Source organism: Chaetodon auriga, chromosome 10, assembly GCF_051107435.1.
Source record: "Chaetodon auriga isolate fChaAug3 chromosome 10, fChaAug3.hap1, whole genome shotgun sequence".
NCBI classification, from domain to species: Eukaryota; Metazoa; Chordata; class Actinopteri; order Chaetodontiformes; family Chaetodontidae; genus Chaetodon; species Chaetodon auriga.
In genome coordinates this window covers 20,231,960-20,253,185 of record NC_135083.1, presented here as the reverse complement: position 1 = coordinate 20,253,185, position 21,226 = coordinate 20,231,960, and the positions used below count along the sequence as shown (strand labels likewise).

Below are 21,226 nucleotides of genomic sequence, written 5' to 3'. Positions count from 1 at the left end.
CTCACAGAGCAAAGCCTCTTCAGCTGTCATTGTTGCACTGTAGAACTAATTAAAGCTCGAATCAGCCGACTGTTCTGCACAAGGGCTTTGTTTCACGATGGAGGTGATCGTTCTAGCTGTGCCTTTTGCTGCTGTTTTTGCTTTTTCAAATCAATTGAACACCATTCAGAGGTAACAAAGTGGGAAACAGCACGGCACAGCTTCATTCTGCGCTAACACTAACACCTCCACTCTCCAACCATCTCTCACTCTCACACACAGCTGACATACATGCAAAAATGCACACCAGCCACGTGTACACTGACAGTTTCTGTGTCCTTCCCCCTTTCTGTTTGTCTACACTCGTCTCCTCTCTTCACCGCTCCTCATGCACCCGTTGCTCTCAGGCGAGAAAGTGTGAATAATAGCTAATCATAGATGCGGCTCAGACAGATGATTGGCTCTTTACAACACGCTTGTTCTTCTTTCTAGATTCAGATGAGAAATTTCAAAGAAGTCGCAGTTTCAATTTCTTTGGAGACATTTTCTCTCCTCTGACTGCCTTCACATCATTGTCCCTAAACTCAAACTCATCTGTTCATTTAATCAGTGTGAAAGAAAACAACAGAATTGGACAAAATCATACAGCACATGTCTTAAAACTGATGTTTTTTTTTTAATAAGATATTTACACCAGTGTCATTTGACTCTTCACAGTTCAGTTCTACATATAATATGAAAGAATTTAATGTACATTGAATAGAAAATGTTAAGGTAACAGGGAAGCTATGTACATTCACAAAAGTATATGCCTCAACCAGGGAGAAAATACAGTTTGAGTCTTTGTATCTGAGGACCAGGCGCTGACGCCTTTCCAGACAAGCCATTTGAGGAATTGCCTCTTGAGATGTCTCACAGATGCCTGCCTTGATTTTTTGTATCAGTCATTGCTGGTGGCTGAGGCTCAAGTCCTCTCAGCAAGGTTCATTTTGGAGATTGCCATCGAGATAGCTGGCTTGTTTTCCCGCTAAGCCTAGTTATAAAAAACATCATCCTCAGAGAGAGAGCTGCTGTCTACGTGTCGGACAGCAGCCTGTGCAGTTGCACTGCTTCTGTCCTCAAAGGGGCGATGTCTGTCCTGCTGAGTGTTGGACATCGGGGAAGTGGAGTCCACCATCGGCGGAGGGACCAGGTGGTCCGCCCTGTTGTCACCATAAGTCTGGGCGTGGATGCTGTACAGGTGCTGGGGAACAGTGACGCCTCCACTGTCCAGCAGGAACTGAGACAAGAAGTGGCTCTGTGCAGCTGAGGAGGGACAGTGACAGTATCAGTAAGAACAGCTGCTTCTTGGAAACACTGAAAAAAAACGATTTGACCTACATGAGTACAAACAGTGACTGCTGAGTCCTGTCAGGTTGTAGAGATTTTAGACGCTGTAGCTCTTCACACTGGTATATTATAGAAACACTACAGATGTTCTCAGTGCATGAAGTGGATGAAAAAAAAGGTGTCGTTAGTTTGAACCAGCTGCTGCTCTGCATCTAGGTTTCATCTTAGATGAAATATGACTGTAAATCTCAAGTGAAAGCTATTTTTGTATGAAAATACAGATTGAAATAATGAAATGCTGAGAATTTCCTTCACAGATGGAACTTAAATGTACAATATATAAAAAAGGATAAATGCTTTTGTTTAGTTGTTCAGTTTACACAAATATCATTTTGCCAGTAGGGTATTAATCAAGAAATTCAAAGGTAAAGTGATGACCTTGAGATTATAATCAGCCAAACCAAGACAGAGACTATTCCAGCAGACATGCCTCACTACCTCACCGTTTTGATCATTTGGTTCACTTGTATTCAGATGCAGCAGATCTGCAAAGTTTGTTGTGCAATAAAGGAGAAACTTTAGGAATGAAGGTGTGATCCTTTCACATGATCACACCTTGCACGCTGGTGGAGGGCTGCTCGAAGCTGTCGTTCATGGACCACACGTTCATGGCTGCCTCAGCCAGGGCAAACTGCTCTGCGACTCCTGCGAAACACAAGGCACACAAACTCATTTTATGTTGCAAACAGAATCAGTGCGCCTGCTTTGAGTCACTGTCATGGGAGGTCGTAAGTGCCATTGATTTTTGTAGATGCTTCCTCTGCACGACCAAGGTGAACGCAAAACCATGTCCAGAGGGATCGGAGTGCTACTTCATCTCCACTGACCACAGCCTGTTTCTCTTGAATTAAATTCATCCCTCTGTCTCACCTGCAGCAAAGCGAGCCTCCTTGATCTCGTCCGTCATTTGGGAGTAGAATTGTTCATCCTCATGCAGCTCGGCCCCCATGCCCCCCCAGCCTCCACCTCCTTTACCCCAGGCCCCGTTCCAGCCTCCCCTGGCCTCGCCGCCTCCACCCCAACCCTTCCACTCAATCAGGTGAGCAACTCGCCCCTGGGCCATCGCTGTCGGCTTGGTAATATGCTCCTTTATCGTGGCCACCAGACCTAAAGAAGGCGAGGAGAAAAAGAGAAACATCTTGATAAAGTGGATTAGATAAAAGGTAGAGGCTGAAAAGATGGGATGCAAAGAAAGTGTGGAAGCAGAGGAAAGAAGGAGATAATTTCAGGAAAGATAAAATGACAGGCTGCAATAAATGTGACAGAAAGGAAGAGAAGGGCAACTAAATGCCACAGTAAGGGGCAGGGATACAGACGGAAAGAGGAGACACACAGAGGGAGCAAAGTCATGAGATAGTTATACTTCAGAAGAAATATTACATTCATTCAGACTTTGAAGGTGAGCATTGAAGCCTGATTAGCATAACCTGAAGCATGAAAGAGTGATTTCTTCTGCTGCCTTCTGATGTAGAGCTCCACAGAAAACATATTGAAAACATGCTGAAAATGAGAGCATAACAGCACCCGAGGTGATTTGGAGAAAATGGTACAAATTTGTTATTTATTACTAACATCACTTCCACAGTGCACCGCTCACTGGATAGAAACTTAATTAAAAATCATGTTGTAGCTTGATGAAAGATATTTTCTCTCACAATTTACAGAAATGAAAAATTCCATTTATGAACAGTGACACAACACAAATGCATTTGTTATTATTTTGTAGTTTTGATGGTCATTTCAGCCTCTTTTGTTAACTAGGGGCCTCATTAAAACCTGTTTTGATGTCCTTGGGGTGAAAGTCAAGTCACAAGTCTGTGAAGAAATTGCACGTCAGTTTCAAGCCCTTCAGACCTCTGAGTGCCGATTTTAAATGACTTTTACTGCAGCGTTTCCATTTCTAAGCTGTTCTACACATAACTGAGGAGGCCCAGTCCTTTCAGAGCATACTGTAGGTACACAGACAGAAAGTGAAGCATCCTTTGTGTGAATCTGACTGCTGGATCATTTGTGCAGTTAGTGCTGATTTGCTCCAAACAGCGACTGTGCAGACATTAGCTGTAAGCTAGCAAGCGACACATCTCACACAGCTGAGTCCCTCCACTGACTTTCAGGATTTGCCTCCTGTTTTGTCTTAACATTCCTTAATAATTAAGTTGGATTAATTCAAGAGGTTGTTTTTTTTTATTCTGGGATTTCAGGTCAAAACCTGAGACATAATTCTTTTTCTTTTCAAGTTTCAAGTCAAGTATTTGGGGTGTCTCACAGCAGTCAAGTCAGGCCTCATTATTGTAACTTAAGCCTGACTCAGATCCAAGCTTCCAATCTACGGCTCTGTTGTTTGGTCTAAATGGACTTTTGTCAAGAAGTATCTAATAGAGGTACTGTGTCCCTGTGTCTCTACAGTAATACATTATTCATAACCTGTAGTATCACTGGGCAAAACTACAGTGAGCCATAATTTCTTTTAATCATAAGAGACAAGGGTAGAAAGGTCCGGGGAAATAAATAATTGAAGTGAAAGTGACAGCAAACCGAGGTCATCCTGCAGAACCGGTAACTGAAAGAGATGTAGAAGGACAAAGAAGGAAAGGTTGAAAAGGCACAGAGAGAGAACAAGGAGGAAAGGTTAAGATAGATTAAAGAGAAAAGGCAGAACAATGAGAAGACGAGGAGGGGAGGAGGACAGGTTAACAAGCTTAGAAGACAAGAAAAACAAGGAGAAGAAATGAATACAGTTAAATAAAAGCAGGGAGCCGAGAGAGTTGGCAGTGTGCTGTAATTGAAACCGAGAAAAATATCACGACTTGTTATTTTCATTTGAGCTCAACACCTAGAGACTCCTGTTTCATTGTGCACTGTGACACCCACTGCTGTCTCACCCTGTGTTTACACTGTGACGACACTCTTATGAGGCTCTCTTCTGGCTGACTGTCAAAGGGGAGGAAACTATTTAAGTGACTGTATGTGCACACAGCAGGAAAATCCCATTTGTTTTTCAAATTAGACATTTTGGGGCTTTGTGTCCATACTGCAGTGTGAAAAAGACCAAATCGTATTAGGTTGACACAGTACCTCACAGAAGACACTGTCAGCTCCCGAAGAGGCTGAAAAACATGGTGCTAATTTGGGACTAACGTGTAACTGACTGCCTCTAGGCAGGCCTGATGGTGCTCTTATGGTGGAGGTCTGATTGCATTGCCCGTGTGAACATCCAAAACATTTTCATGAGTTTGCCCAGTCAGACTGTAGGATGAAACTTAAACCTGCAAAAGCTGTTTGCTTGGTCACTTCGGGCAGCAGAGAAAAAGCTGTAAACAAACATTACAGATATTATTACCTTATAAAGTTGATAGGACAGACTTGTTAACAGTTAGCCATGACGTTATCAGTTGCCTGTAAACACATTCAGCAGCTGGCAAATGGAAGTCTAATATTCTCCTCTGTAGTGGGAAATGGAAACTCCTTAATGCTCCACTATGTTCACTTGCTAGTAGTGTGTCTCCTGTTTGGTGAGGAGCACTTAGTGTACAGCCAGTATATCTGAGCTTTTTGCTGGAAACAGTCTCTTTCTGTGTCACTTTGTAAGGACAGACATGCACTGCTTTATGTGAAGCATGACTCCCTGCTGTGAGGAAACTGCAGATCAACCAGCAGATAGATGTACAAACACGGGGCTTCATAAAACCTGTAGGAGCTGTACTCAGAGCTAAGTTATTTAAAAGCCAACGTGGGAATCATTCTAGAAAATTACATTTAATCACATCCTATAGGGAGTAAAATTGTGCTCTTATCTGCCAGTTGGCAAGCGACTGGTATTGATTCCAAGCATTGGTAGACTGAAACAGTAAAAAAAAAAAAAAAAAAAAAAACAGAAAAGAAATCAAAGCTGCAATGACTGTCGTGAAAAAACAGCCCGCCCTCACCCGAACAATGGCTGTAAACAGAGAGACTGTGCTCATGTATGACCTCCAAAGATGACATGACCTACCCAGATGAGGCCTTGTTAAGCCACTCTCTATCAGAGAGGCCTGGTTTTGAATATGACATGTTCTCATCAATCTGCCACAGTAAATAGCAAGTAAACACAGAGCTGTACACTAAAAGTGATCAGTTTCTATAATATGAGCTTAACTGAGCAAAATAACAGTAATGAAGGCCGTAAGGCAACTTGAATTCTGACTAACTGTTTGATCATGGACCCATTGCTGCAGTTCATCCTCATGGGAGCCTGAATATCTGCATCACATTTCATAGCAATTATCCCACAGCATCTCACTTAATGCCACAAATGTTAACCTGCTGCTGGTGAACAGGGAAAAGTCAGGAAATCAGCGAGTCGTCAGGGGACCATGAATTTATGTACCAAACTCTGCCAAAGTGGGGGGCCAAGTGACAGACCAGCGCTGTCGTCCCTGGAGCCATGCAGCGAGCAAGGCTGAACACGAATGCAAAATGAATTATATTTGAACAGCTGCTGGGCAGATTAGCGATAAAGTTACTGTTAATATTCACAGTCCTAATAACATGAATACTAATAATTTTGGTGACCATCTGACCTAATATAACGTATACTTTCCTAATCTAATTGGCGTGGAATTGAATGAGCACGTTCACATTCATCCTCCCCAGAGGATGCTTTAATTCATGAACTTTGCACGTTTGATCCCACCATGAGGCTGTCAGACTAACAAAACTGTCATCAATTCATTTGTTCGGTCCACCAGTCTTGCATTTGTGGAACATAATGAACATTTCGGTTTCTCGGTGCCGCTGGCAGGGCTTCAGCCACTAACTGTAATGAAAAACAAATCAGCCTGATACATCTATCAAACAGCATTTCACATGAAGAATAAAAGAAGCAATAACATCTCTATGCTATTCTTCTAAATACGATTATATTTGTACAATAATATTCGAGTTTGCACAGTGTGATCTCATTTGAGCAGTTCGGTTGTCAGCTGCACTTTGTGACTGCCTAACTGTACAGGCATCGATTCCCCCAATTAAAGTGATGAGTGACAAGTGATTAAATCTCAGTAAATACTAAAAAGCTTTTTTATTATTAATTTTTTTTTTTTACTCGAGTGCTTCTGTGACTCCCAAAGCAGGTGTCAGCCTGTCAGCAGCTTGCCTGGATGTCTGCATTTGTCAGACATATTCATAATTACACTGTCAGGGTCATAAAGGAGCTTTCACTGGAAAAAAGTTCAGTTCAGCAAGGCATAACACATTAACTCAGATAATTAACCCCCCGCAGAAAGAGGGAAGTGGTTGTGATGAGGCGGACAGACACAGGATGGAGGAAAGGGCATGAAAAAGAGCAGGAGGCACCAACATAAACAGAAGAGGAAGTCAGACTCTAAAGTAGGGAACAAAATCAAATGGCAGAGGCAAATTTGTGCTTGTACCTGACTGTTCACTCATGCCTGTCTGGGTATATTGGTGTCACAGCATGTGTGAGACCGAGAGGGCACGAAGGAGATGGAAATTACATTACTAACCTCACATGCTTTCTAATGCAATTTCCCCAGCTTGCTTTTTTCCCAGTCTACATTTGATTCACAATAATGAAGCACGATATGAACTAGACCTGTTGTTTGTGTGTCTGTCTCACCCATTAAAGAGGAGGTGGCCAGCTCGCCGATGTCGTAGCCGTTGGTTTTATCTGCAACGCCGCCATTGGAGGGATTCTGGCCATCCTGAACAACGTGATGCACAATAAGAGGGAGAATATCATATCTTGATCATTAATGGAAGGTGAAAGCTTGTGTTTCCAGTGGGAGCAAAGCACATAGCTTCATTTTAGCTTGTTGACACTGCATTCATTTCCTATGGGTTTTAAATGGGTTTCATATGCTAAAGAGAGATTTTTCATATGACAGAGGAGCAGGTAAACCTTTGTATGATACAAAACTCCAGCATAAGGTTTCCACATGAAAAAACAACCCATCCACACATACTGTTCACCGCACACACAAACACACACACTCAGAAGCACATTTGCTTGCATCCTCTGGCAATCACGTCTCGTCTGTGATGACTCAAGCCACACATTTCATTTTTTGCTTTTTTTCTCTCGAGCAAAAATGGTGATAATGACAGTAACAGCCAGTATTTATGGAAATCCTGCAGCATGCACACTCAGACTGAATGAACTGCGATCAAAGTCAGGTATTTTAAGCCCAAACCTGAATGGTATTTAGCTGCAAGTAGCTGCAATCAGAATGGAAAGGGGAACTGCGCTCTACATAGATTTCTCTTGGTTTAATATTCTTCATCTTTCAAATTTGTTGGAAACAAAGACATTAAGTTATGGGGCATAGTTCAAACAGCTGGCATCTGGTCCAAATTGAGTTTGACGGACGATAAAATTCTGCTTAAAAGTCACTTGAATGTAAAATGAGCTAACCATGAAAACCAAACATTCTCTCGGGCAAATTAATGCCGTGTCTGTTTTTCACATAATCAGACTGCTGCTTCATTGCCAGACGTGTGGTCACTGCAAAACCAAGAGATCTTTTGAATTCCTCGGTCCCTCCAGCTAAGACACAGCTTTTTTTTTACTCTATAAATCAAATTCGTTTTATCTGAAATGCTTTAAAAAGTAGCAAAAACAGAAAAATGAACGTGTTGTAAAAAGGCTGGGTGTAAATGTAATTCATGTAAAAGTCAACAACTTTCAACTGAAATTTCTCTGTTTTTCAGTGGCTGTAATACCTCCATGTTGCTTTTGTTGATAGCTGTCCAGCTAGCTCGCAACACTACCTTCAGTTAGCTAGACATCAACCTCTTATATAGCTAGTGAATTACTGTAACTGGTTTGCATGTTAGCTCATCTTTACTCCACTCATTATGAATAATCTAATACAAGTGTTGTATACATTATCTGATGCAATACTAAGGAGGTTGGAGGTTAGACATGAGCTACAAGACATTATCTACACAGTGTGCAAGTGCACGATAAAAGTAAAAATGACATCAAACACAAGTCAAAAAGGTAAAAAAGCAAAAACAAAACATAAATGCTAGCTGAACCAGCCAGACTAAATGTTGTTTGGATATTTGAGAGTTTGTAAAATGCTGGTGACATTCATGTTAATATTTAAAATACACAAATATAGACAAAGCCTCGAGATTATTAATCATCTTTGTAAAATGCAGACGCCTGCACAGAGAGTGTGACGGTGCCTGGCTGTGGAGCAGACTGAGCACGATAGGTGTGAAATAAAATGGAGCTGATTCTCCTGCGTACATCTCATTGTGCAGTAAACATATCATAGACAGATAATTAGCTTAAATTACAAGCAAAATCCAAGCCATGCTGTTTGTGTTTAACGTTTCCACATCAGTCTGAGGTGAGATGGTAATATGGACAATTAAAAACCCTCCATTAAATATTATTCTTATTTCACTCTTCTTCAATCAGCAGGACTGTATCGACAAACAGGGTCAGTTCACCCAAATCAGTAACGGTATTGGGAATGCAAACAGTTCTGTTTTTTTATCCCCAAACTTACAAAGCAAAGATGAGGGCTTTAACTCACCTGGACAGAGGATGGCTGACCCTCCTGACCCTCCTGACCCTCCTCAGTGTGGTCCTGCAGTGCCGTCATGGGATGGTGGAGCTCTGTGGGGAAACAAACACGTTAGCACTGTTAAATTCAAGCTCTGTGAGCATGGGTCTCTCCTGTGTGTGTGTCGATGTGTGTGTGTTAAGCAGGAGTCATGGCCCACAAAGCCAAAACCCAGCTTTTTGTAGTGTCCAGGGGTCAATCGAGGCTCATACATGTTGGATGAGAGACAGACAGCGGGAAGGAGAGCACTGAGTCTTCATACATCCTCTAACTGGAGCCTCTCTGCATATTTGCTGTATAATTGATGGTGATGAAGTTCACATGAATGACAAGAGGAAATGAAAAACGGTCCGAGCAATGGATAATTAACATTATTAGAAAGGCCAGTGGACACACACACATATACTGTACACACAGGAATACAAACAGACACTTGGGGTTTCCCCTGGGAGATGTCGTCAAGATACTTGGCTGTCGCTATAGAAACGCTACAGCAACAGGAGGCGTGATACCCTTCCATTTACTTAAGTCATGGTCACCAACACACACACACACACACACACACGCACACACACACACGCAGACACTCACACTGGTGCACTGGGTTGTATCTGGTCTCCGGCCTCATCAGATGTTATTAGCAGGTCAAGAAACCCATCATGATTCCTGAGCCAATCCACTGTCCCTGTGGGGATGAATCCCACCCTGAGTCTCTCTCTCTGTCTCCCTCACACACACACACAGACACACACACGCATGCACATGCAGGCACGTACACACTCCTGCTGTTCTCTTATCTGTTTGTCTGGAGCCTCACATCTGCCTTCCTTTTTTCTTCCTAGCTTGAAAGCGCTTCACTCAAAACCCTCCACCGTGTTAAAAGGGCCTCTTCCTGAACAATAGCAGACTTTGTGTCATAAAACACTGTCAGACTGCATCACAGATACAGGCTGGAAATAATGTGTGAGGATCCGATGTGATGTTAAATGTCACGTGCTGAGAAAATAACAAGTAGACTGTTGTTTGGAGGTATCACAGAAAGCAGGTGCACCTCAAAAACAACTTTTTCTGTCATTAGATCTTTTGTTTTGGCAGCACATATTTAGCACTTGTGCTCTTCCTGAAAGAGGCCCCGCTGCCAGCTGAGGCATCATTAGGTTTTGCGATGCAACAAACCCATATTCCCATCTAAAGCTGTGACAGAGAGCAAATGCTATAGAGAAAATTACAACCCAAGTCACATCTTCAAGTCACGACAAGTTAGATATGAGCTTCAGATGGAGCGGTCATATCCTAAAGCCACCGTTGTCCTCCGCTGATCCTCACAATCTCTCTCATCAACCTCATGCCCCCAAGTCTTGTTTCCTAAGCAATCTCCACGGACTCACTCAGATCAAGAATAGCTGTGAAAGAGCACATGAAAATAAGTTTTTGGGTGAAGCTTTCATGGCAGGATTTGCGCACTTCTCACGCTAATCATTCCCATGATGGATTCACATCACATTATGAAGTGTGTCAGGCTGAAAATATGATTCAGGCGGTGTTTTTTTTAACCCTCTATCTCCGCTGTCGACACCTCACAGATGTCTTAATTCGATTCTCACACAAACAGCGATGCCTCGAAAGCATGATGTAACTTCCTGAAACAGTCCTGCTCCTCAAATACTTGTTGGCAACTGTCAACACATCCCGCAAACAGACACACAGACTTGGACACATAGACAGGTGGACTCGCGCACTGACCTTTGTGACCTTTGCAGAAGCAGGCACCCATGGTGTCAGGACGGCCGGGCAGTTATCTGTTCACCATGGTGGCATGAGGATGAGGAGTGGGCGAAGGAGAGGAAGAAGGGGAGCAAGGAAGGGAAGAATAAAGAGGCAGATGTATCAGTCAGCAGAGGAGCAGAGAGAAGTGAGGCAGGGGGGAAGTCAGAGAGAGGATGCCAGCTGATGCATTGGCTGACTACTCTGTATAGGAGAGAGGTGAGAGAGTGACACAAAGTATGGGGAGGGGGAGAGAGAGAGAGAGAGAGAGAGAGAGAGAGAGAGAGAGAAAATCGGGGAGAAAGCATGAATGCCTGTTTGCTGACGATTTTGAATCCCCTCCCCTCTATTTCTTCTGTTCTCCTCCCACTCTGTTCTTCTTCTCCATCCCACTGTATATAAGAGACTCACTGTGACTGGACGGTTTGATGACGGAGCTCTGTGGTGAATATTTTAGTTCTATTTCAATACATGGAAACAGCTCAGAACCTTTACAGTGCGCAGTAATGTTTACATGCTACTACTAATATACAGTGTATTACTGGGTGCTAACGTTGCACCGAACATACATATTAAAAATAGAGTATGCTACTACTTTTTAAGTCAGTCTTTGTTCTCAGACTTTATATAATAGATAGATAGATAGATAGATAGATAGATAGATAGATAGATAGATAGATATCAATCAGATAAGTTTTTTTTTCTTATATTTGTGGTATTTATTAAACAGATTTTGGTGTATATTATGCTTTTACATGATATTTCTGCAGAATCTTGAGTTTTCACTTGCTTACATTCAGTAAAACTCAGACATATAAACTTGATAACACACGCATTCAAACCTTTACATGGTATGCTGTGTGTGTGCGTGTGTTTGTGTGTGTGTGTGTGTGTGTGACCTTCTTAGCCCTGTCACACAGACACATAAACACACACACACACACACACACACACACACACACACACACACACACACACACACCTGTAATGAAGCAATCAGACACAATATTCCTTCCACGGCCTTCTGTGTCCCTGTTTGTCCTCTTGGTGCGAATGCTGGAGTAATGTAACGAGGACTTTGCTGACACCACCTGCTCCAACACTCCCTTGCCTCCATCGTGGGGAAAATCCTGTTGCCATGACAACCAAGCAGCTCCATGATTTTTAAAGCTTTTCTATAGACTAATTGTCCAGAAGAAGAGGGGAAAGGACATTATTTGATAGCTGGACAGGGAGGATGGCTCTGATAGAATCAGTGAAACACAGCACTCTGACATCAACATGAACAGAAATTTGTGCTCAGTTAGAAAGAGCCGTATTGTGTGTTGATTAAGGTTAATTTTCTCTTTTATTTGCTCTCAGGATAAATAAATATACTCTTAATTTCAGCAGTTCTCTTCACGATAATCACAAATGTGTCCTCCAGAGACAGGAGAGTCGAGAACAAGAGGTTTGAAAATGAAAAAAACAAAAGGAAGTGATGATAAACGTACAGCGAATCTCTTAAAAAGCCCAAAACATCATCAAGAGCTACTGGAATTCCTGAAATCTCCTCAAGGAGCGCTAAATCACACTGAAGCAAACATAGAGCAACTTCAAGAAACAGGGGTCCCCCTTGAGCCCCCCTGAAGGAACCTTGGACAACAGACAAAAAACAGGAACCCACTTCAAGAACCTTGGGATGTCTGGAAACTCCCTGGAAGACCCTGAGGTGACCCTGGAACCTCTTTTAGGACCACTGAATGGCCTGTGGGACTGCTAGAAAATGTTCACTTACACTCTTTGGAGACTCTAAAAACCCCAAAGAAACTCATGGAAAAGCTCAAAGAATTGTGAAATCCCGCTGGGACATTTCTTATCATCTCTGAAACCTTTTCAGACTCTTTTAGGTCCCTGAGGTGCACGCTGAGAAGCAATCCTCATCATGTCAGAGAACAGGGCTGGTTAGGAGCAGTCTGACCTCTTGTGGTAAAAACGCAAAAGTGCAACACTTCTATTAGCACATATCCCATGTGGTGTGTATTGGAAAGCAATGTCACAAGCTTGCACGTGTGTATGATCCTTGTAAATGTATTGTTAAACCAAACAAGGCACAGAGGGTCTGTGAGTGCAGAGGAAAGGGGCTCCACCATTAATTCAGTCCACCAGGAGAAAGTCCTATCTAATCCCACAAGACTCTGGGCCTGCCTCTCATTTTTCATGATGCAGAAAAGTCGATTCTGTTGATTTTGTTGGATTTTCATATCTGAATCCCTCAACATGTCTCGACCCGGGCAATCATTTCTGTCCTCGCATGCAATTCTTACACATAACTGCCCATAAAACTGACTCTCTTGTGTTCCATATTTGTGACTGAATCTCTGGTCTGTTTAGATGTTCCATGAATATAAATGAATGTGATCAGATGAGAATGTGGGTTTTTGCCCAGTAGTTGAAGAGAGCAAAAGGAACAGGAGGAATGTGTAACATCCACATACACACATACACTGTGATGCTCCTCATCGGGAAGCCACAGACATTCAGCAACAATCATTTCTGTGGTCCCTTGAGGCAAAGAGGGAGCTGGATGCTTTTGAATGCTGGATTCTCAAATCCTGCCATTTGTTTGCACATCATACATGAAACGCTGTTTTCGTTTTATGCTGTCAAGTTATGATGGAGTACAAGAGTGATTGCTTTGATTCTCTAATTGCAAAACGTTAACGATTCTGCTTCCAGCGAAATTTTACTTTTCTTTGTTGCCGTCTGTGTGAAATGTGGGAATTTCCCACGTTGATATAAGTAAGAAAAGGAAAGAAACTTACTTGGAGGTATATTTTAAACTACTCACAAGGTCAAGCTGACAGACCACCATGCTTTTTATAGACCCACCCTGCTTCACATTCACACACATTTCACACTTGGAGCTGCCCAGCACAGTCCTCTGCTGTCGGTCAGAGGGAGCCGAGAAACATCCAGCTCCTCAAGCTGAACAAGAGTCAAAGGTTTTATACCAAAACTCAACATGGTTTGGCTGCAGTAGCTCCACTTGAGGTTGTAGGATCACATGCAACAACAAAATCAGCCCAGATGAGGCTCTGATGAAGGCTTGTCTGGCAAATAGCAAAAGCCTTAGAAATATAATAGGAAAGTGAGGTCAAAGAGTCTGGAGCTTTGGTGCTTCTGGAGTGCTGCTATTCTGGTTTATATCCAAAGTGGCCACCTCATAATGAAAGCAAGTAACAGTTGTAATACTGTCATTTAAATCTTGCTAAAATATTATTGTAAACTGAAAGCAGAAAACAGAATTTGACCGCTGTCACTGCGTTCAAGTCGCTCATATGTTTGATTCAATTCAGACAACAAAATTCAAGATGGAAAAGCCAAACTCAGACATCCAGGCAACCAAACAAAGGTCTTCCTCTTGTATTTATAGATTAGTTAGTTGGATCACCTGACTGGCAGAATGCAACCCGATAGGACGGAGGTCTGAAGTGTTCCACTCAGGCTCAGCTGCTTGTAGACCTTTTTCACAGCAGAGCCTGTCAAAGCAGGAAAAGCGCAGGTGGAATTGATAACATTAAAACGACTGCATTCCATTCATGTGAGCTAATTCCAGCCTCCTGGTGCTGTGCCCGCTGGCTCACTGGGACACTTGATGGAACTGAGCCACTGTTCATGTTATTCATTTCACCTGCTTTTCTTGCTAGCAAAGTCAAAATGTCTACAGTGAAAAAAGCCTATTCTTGGTGATCCGGACCATAGATTGAATTTTACATCTTGAACTTTGGAGTCTGAATCAAACTAATCCAATTTGAGGAGCTTGACTTTTTTGACTTGAAAGAAATAATTAGATTTTTCAATTTTTTTTGATTTGACTAAATAAAGTTTCTCATTTGAAAATGATTTTCTGCGATGAACATACATTCAGAAGTTTTCAAAGGAATTTAAGTATTCAGACGTGTTAAGATTTAAATGATTAAGGATGCTATTTCCTTCTGTACCTCATGCTCCATAGACCAGTCACATGCTCACAACTATAACAATCACAACTATTTTAAAGAAAAAAAAGAAGTTAATGGTGGGGTTTTAATGGTGGGGTTTAGCTGCAAGGCAAAAGGAGGAGTGGAGAGGCAATCAGCCTGGTTTAACATAAAGACTGGCAGTAAGCTAAACTATTTCTCGATGAACAGTTCATTCATCTGCCCAGTTCTTCTGTGCAGTGTCTCCAGCTGGAGCAGCTAACAACTAAAAACATGTTAAGCAGGGAGCCCTTGGTGGATTTTTGACCCGTGCAGTCATCATGCTAAGCTAGGCTAATCGTCTCCCTTCTTCAGCTCTGTGCTTAATGAATAAACATGAGAATGATTTCAATCTTCTCAACGAACTTTTGTCCCAAATTGTTGAAGAGCACCTCTACAGCTGAGGTGGGATATATTTCCTGCCATCTTTACTTGATCCCAGTGCCTTGGAATGAATGTGTACGTAGAAGTTCTGGCTGCAGACCTGTTTGGGCCGGAATGTGCTTGTCAGGATCTTATCTTCAACCTGCAGGATTTGATATGTTTTTCTTTGTTTATGTATTCTGGAGCCATTACAAGATCTACATTTCACTTTTACTTGTCATTCATAAGCGAGCAGAGAAAACCTCTGTGGAGCTCCTTGTTCTTTGCTGGCTTTCACTTTTGCTTTTCATTGCAGAGTTCAGAGACGCACGTGCCAAGCACAACATGAAGAAAGCTGGGAAATTTCTCGCCGAAACAACGGATGATAGTTTGTTGTCCAACATGACTAAACTTGCGAGACTTTGTGAGGAAGTGTGAGGGACTTTCTGTGGCTTTGCCTGCACATGTGGACGGTGACTGGAAGTCTCAGTGCCATTTGTCTCAATAACTAAGTAATCACAGTTGTACATATTGTGTGTTATGGCCTCCTTCTGCCAGAACTCCCACTGTGTCAGGCACAATGAAACCATAATATTAGCCCTAGCATCACATGACAGACCGAGCGAGCTGAAAACCACTGTCTGCAGATTGACCACTCTTCCCTCCCTTTCCTGCCACTTCTGATCTCTTTTTCTCGTTTTCTGCATTTGCCACAGAAGCACCAAAATAGCCGGCGTAGCTTTGAGGAACACATATTTTGATGATACCAGCCTAAATGGCTGCTTCGCCCTGCAAGAAAAAGGATGTGAAAATGGGAAGGACTTTTGCTGGCTAATGGCTCTGGTTGCTTGCCCTGCAGCAAAGTTGGCAAGGTCTCTCAAGGCTACACCAACAGGAAATTGCATTAATCCAGAGCTGGGCTGAAGTAATTCACTCCCTGCTTTATTCAAGGCTTTGCCAGAGTTTCAGCAGACCACCTCGGCCGTCCTGGTAGAGAAGAACAGGAGTGGGAGGCCTCGGGGCCTGACTGATGCCTCCCCTCCATGTGCTCCCTAATTGGTTTAATGACTGTAATTATCTGCTGGGGTGCATGTTGCACAGGGGACGATTAATGGCCTCCAAAACATATGCAGACAGGCGGAAATTCAGAGAGGGGGGCCCTGAGACAAAGAATAGCTCTGCAGGAAAAAAAAGAGCCATAAAGTCACAGAGAGAGAGACACATCCTGCTGTGCAAGAGAAATCAAATCATGACAGCGCTTCAGTGCTTTTTTCTTATTGATGGGAAGTTTGCTTAAAATGTAACCCCCGAAACATTTAATTAGATATAGTCTGAGGCACATATATGGACCAGTCCAGGAGATGCACTGCCACCCATACAGTTAAAGGCTAAAAGTGAACTTTGTGCTCCAGAAAACTAGAGAAGGAACTACCATGACGGCTGAAAGCTGGATGACTTCAGTTGCAGTACCGCTGATGTCATCTAGATGGTGGCGCCGAAAGATCTCTGACTGTACTGAATCACTTTAAAAAAAAGAGTCTGATTTTCAGCTGAAATACAGTATAAAATTTCACTCTATAGTTGCAACTAATATTGATTATTCCAGCACTTATTTTTCATTTAATCACTTGACTGGTATCTAAAATGTCAGAAAATTGTGATAGATGTCCTGATTTCCTTTGTTTTATCATCAAACAGTCCGAAAACCAAAGGCATTGATTTTACAGTCACATAAGACAAAGAAATGCCGCAAATCCTCACAACTTAGAAGCAGGAACTGGAATGTTTTGTCACTATTACTTGAAAAATGATTAAACAATGAATCAGTTATCAAAATAATTTGTATATATCACCATTGTTTTCACGGCCATACACTCTGCACTGCTTGTAAAGCACATTACCAGACCACATGGTCACACAGTATACAGAACCTGTAAATACTGTAGAAACTGTATGTTTACCTGAAGATAATACCCAAAAGCTTATGTTTATCTTTGTTTAGTCTGTCTGTGTTCAGCTGCATGTGTGTACTTGAATCTTCCTGTACATTTGTTTTCAGCTCTATGTGTGTAAGTATATTAAGAGCTACAGACAACCAGGGCCAAATTCCTTGCATGTGTCAACATACTTGGCCAGTAGCTGACGCTGATGTTTTTAGGATATGCAGGCCTCTCAGCGTGGCTGCCGCTCAACCCTGTGGTACTCTGCTGGTGTACCGTACCATCAGGGTTCCTCTCCTCAACACATATCAGCGCATTTTTAAGGTTGGCAGTGGTGGAATGTCTTAAGTGCTGTACTTGAGTAAAAATTCAATGCTTTTAATTGTGAGACTCAGTACTAAGTACATTTTGCTGATGTTGCTACATTTAGGACTTTTTTTTTGGAGTGGAGCATTTTCCCAGCATGTTATTGTATAAGTGCACTGGTCACTTCATACCCAATTACCTCAATTAACTGAACCATAGCCTGTCTGACTACTTGCACCACAACTACATAATAATATAATATCCCGTATACATAAATATCCTTAGTGACTCACAAACTGCTTTTACTGCTGCAATTGCACTACTTTGTTTTATTTGTGTGACATGTCAGTACTTTGTTTTGCATTGTTTTTGTACCTGTATATCTGATCTTAAAGGATATGACTAACTCTTCTGCCACTGTATAAATACCATCTTTCAACATCAATTTCAGATGGTAATCGATTGGGTTAAACTGTTTTCAATGTTAATGTTGTGGTTGCAGAGACCATTTTCAGTATTTGTCTTGTGCCCTCCTGTGACTGCTTCAGTTGAGACTGTATCCACGTTCTTGTCCATTTTGTTCTACCATGTCTCAATAAAATAAGACAAAATAAGAATATAATTCAATAAAATATGTTGTTCAGACTAACTTCCACGTAATGTCCAGACCTCTAGAGGAACTTCATACCCTAAAGCAAAAAGTTTTTGTATATTTCCCTCAATACACTTCTGAAATATAAACTAGCATGGCCTTTTTCATTCTGCAGCTCTGTCAGCCCTGCTGTCTGCTGGACCAGAGCTTTTAGACTAACATTTACAGGATGATTTTAGGTTTGCTGTGGTAAGAATCAGGAGGATAAAACTGGTCTCTGTTGGTCCACTTTGATGTGTGTCTTCTTGACAAAACCTTATTGAAAACAGCAACAGCCAGAAAAGCCCCTTTGGAACAGCAGCACTGAGATGTTTATGAGCTCTTGTACAGACCGGATCAGTGACAGTTCTTATGTGTTGAGTGACATCAGCAGTGTCATTAGCAGGAATATGGAGTGAATTAGGCCGGCGTTTCAAAATATACAAAGAGTCTGCAGAAGGACGAGGCTCGTGTCAACAGCGCCTTGTGTTCCTGCTCTCTGCTCGCCCTCGTGTCGTCTTGTGCTGATACCAAACAGATCCCAGCAGCACAGTTTGAGAAATGCAAGATGCTGGGAATAATTATTTGCTCCTCACTGTCTTATTCATTAATGTTCATTAAGGCATTTATTTCCAGGAGCTTAGTTTGTTTTTACATGGATTAAACCTGGAGAGAAGCTTTAGCAGCGCTCAAAGTGTAATCTTGGCTGAGGACACGCAAAATCTTTTAGTTGAAAATTCTTGGAGAAGACTTAGGGAGCAGAATAATCTGCAAAGCCCTGGAGCGCTGGTGAGAGAAACAGCAGCGGAAAGACGCAGGGAGACCAATATAGACAGAAATTGGAGGATGTGTTTTCTGGTCAGGAACCCATTGCTAAAATTAGCGAGGATGTAAATTCCTCAGCGTTGCCGGTTTTCGAATCGGCGCATGACACAGAGAGCTGCCAGGAGAACATAAAACAAAAAAAGATGGAAGGGCGGTGGTATAGGGAGAGGTCATACATGAACAGTGCCATGGTGATGTTTTCCTTCTTCCTTATTTCTTTTCAAATTGACCTTCGCCCTGAGAACAAAGACATCTAACAAGCCACAAGAAGGAGGGGAAAAGCTCTGAAAGCGAAAGCCGCGGCCCCCACACACAACAGTCCACGGGGGGAGGCTCTGGCCCTGGACGCCAAGCCTTCAACACAATCACCACACATGCTATTGTGGCCTGCAGTAAAGCCCTGGTACGGCTCAAATCTCCAGCTCACCCCCTCCACCCCCACCCACACCACCAGGCCTCACTCTCCCCCCGCTCTTTCTCCGTCTCTCCATGCATCCCTGTCATTTACAGTCCTAATGACAAGACACAAACTTCCACACATTCAACCCCCGCAGCGCGAGGATAATCACATTACAGCTGACGACAGGGACATAAACCAAACTCCTCCAGCAGTCAGTATGGACGCACTCAGACGTGGATTTGCATAAATCCAAACAGTACAGTCAGCAGCCCAACAGTGTGGCTCTGCTCCTCTTTTTCCATCGTGGATGGAAGGAGAGAAAAAAAAAATCAACCACGCTGTGAAACGCTGAGCAAATGCATGGACGGAGATGGAAAATGGTGAAAGACTTTCTCAGTTTAAAGTCGCCACACAAAGCTAAGACTATTTCTAGGCATCCCTTTGGTTTCACAGAGGTAACAGCACACAGCCAGCTGGAAGTCAAGGACAAAGACTCATGAGGGACTTAGTGTCAGATCCAAGTTCCCATGCTCCCTCTGCATTGGGTTTTCTTACTGCTTCTCTGTTGACCCGCAGATTAATCCAATACCTAAATATTGACATTGCTCTTTCTAGTGAGCGACTCTTATCTTAGGAATGCATTTACGGCTTTTGTCACTTGCATCAATCAACCAAAGCTGATAATTTTCTAAAAGTGCGGCGCCAGGGACTTCCCTGCCACTGCAAGGTCAGAGTGAGTGAGATAAGGCAGCGTGGATCCGTCAAGGTGAGGCACAGAGTAAGTGTGGGGCATGTCTGGACTTGTTGAATTCTTTTAGATGAACATTAACATTTTATTGCATTTTGTTCGCATTTTCGTCCTCAGCAGGTGCCAGTCTTGCAATCTGAAAAGCGTAGTGATGAAGCATGCAGCTAACGTAACATTAGATGAGGACATTTACATGCTCGCCTACACACCACTGCATTCCACCCAAGGTCAGACATTTGAAGCTCCCAAATAAAATGTCTGACCTCTGACCTCTGTTTTAGTGTTGGCGGGTGGAAAAATATGCCAAATGCAGGTAATGAGAGAAGTGGGCGTCACATCAAGGTTATTTAAGAGTGGTTAAGTTTAGGTATCTGGGTTGAACTGACTGCTAACACATCCCAAGCTCCAGTGGAAATCCATAGGCTTGAAAGGATGAGTCCAGTTTATTGCAACTTGGGTTTGTTTGTGTAGTTTTGACTGCCAGGTCAAAAACATATATTATCCTTCAAACTATGAAAGCTGTAACAATGTACCACACATGTGTTTTGATAGATCTGTGGTCATGCAATGCTGAAACTGCATTTAGACATTAAGGATCATGATTATGCTTATGGGCATTTGAAATCATGATATTAAAGACATGCAATGTAGTGATGTGTGTGTTGCTATAGTTTTTATATATATGGCAGATAACATATGCAAACATTTCTTATTTCTTTCACTTGTTTCCTTTGCAAAGGGTCGTTCCGCTGTGTTTTTCTGAGTAGGAACACAGAATTTCTGACATCTGACCTCCGCTGTAACGCAATAGAAGAGTTCATGGGAGAAGAAAATGTGGTGTCACACTGGGGCTCATTTCCCAAGGCAAGAGTAATGAAACGGCGGATGACTGTGTGATCTTTGTTTAATACATACAAACATCACAGCTAAATTTGAGCTTTTCAAGTCGACTTTTTTCTCACGGTTTAATATCTGGTTGCTTTGATTAGACAATACAAATCTAATAAAATGTCCTCCGTAGTTGCACAGAGAGAAATGGTGATGTGTGTGCGTGTTTTGCACAGTATGTGCATGTGTGCGTGTGTGCACTCGTATGTTTATTACAGCTAATCCAGCAGCATTATAAGGATATCCAGGTGGAAGCATAAACATCCTGGCACTGCTTAAAACAAATAAAGCATTCCTCTGCTCTGTTTTGTGTCAATCATACAGCAGGCGTTGCCAAATTCAGTTTAAGACTTTATTGCTCCACAAAAGCAAAGAAGGCAATCTCAGGTCTGAATAATTCAGGAATAAAAGGGGG

General features: G+C 42.4%; 1 protein-coding gene across 1 annotated transcript; it reads right to left on the bottom strand.

Annotated features, from left to right (window-relative positions):
• Positions 1 to 637: 637 nt before the first annotated feature.
• fam131c (family with sequence similarity 131 member C) lies at positions 638 to 10,910 on the bottom strand. Its single transcript, XM_076741688.1, has 6 exons — positions 10,689 to 10,910; positions 8,916 to 8,998; positions 6,986 to 7,070; positions 2,239 to 2,475; positions 1,924 to 2,013; positions 638 to 1,284 (listed from the first exon to the last, which is right to left on the bottom strand). Exons 1-6 carry the CDS (start codon positions 10,717 to 10,719, stop codon positions 1,013 to 1,015), a joined length of 798 nt encoding a protein of 265 aa, XP_076597803.1. The 5' UTR covers positions 10,720 to 10,910; the 3' UTR covers positions 638 to 1,012.
• Positions 10,911 to 21,226: the final 10,316 nt, after the last annotated feature.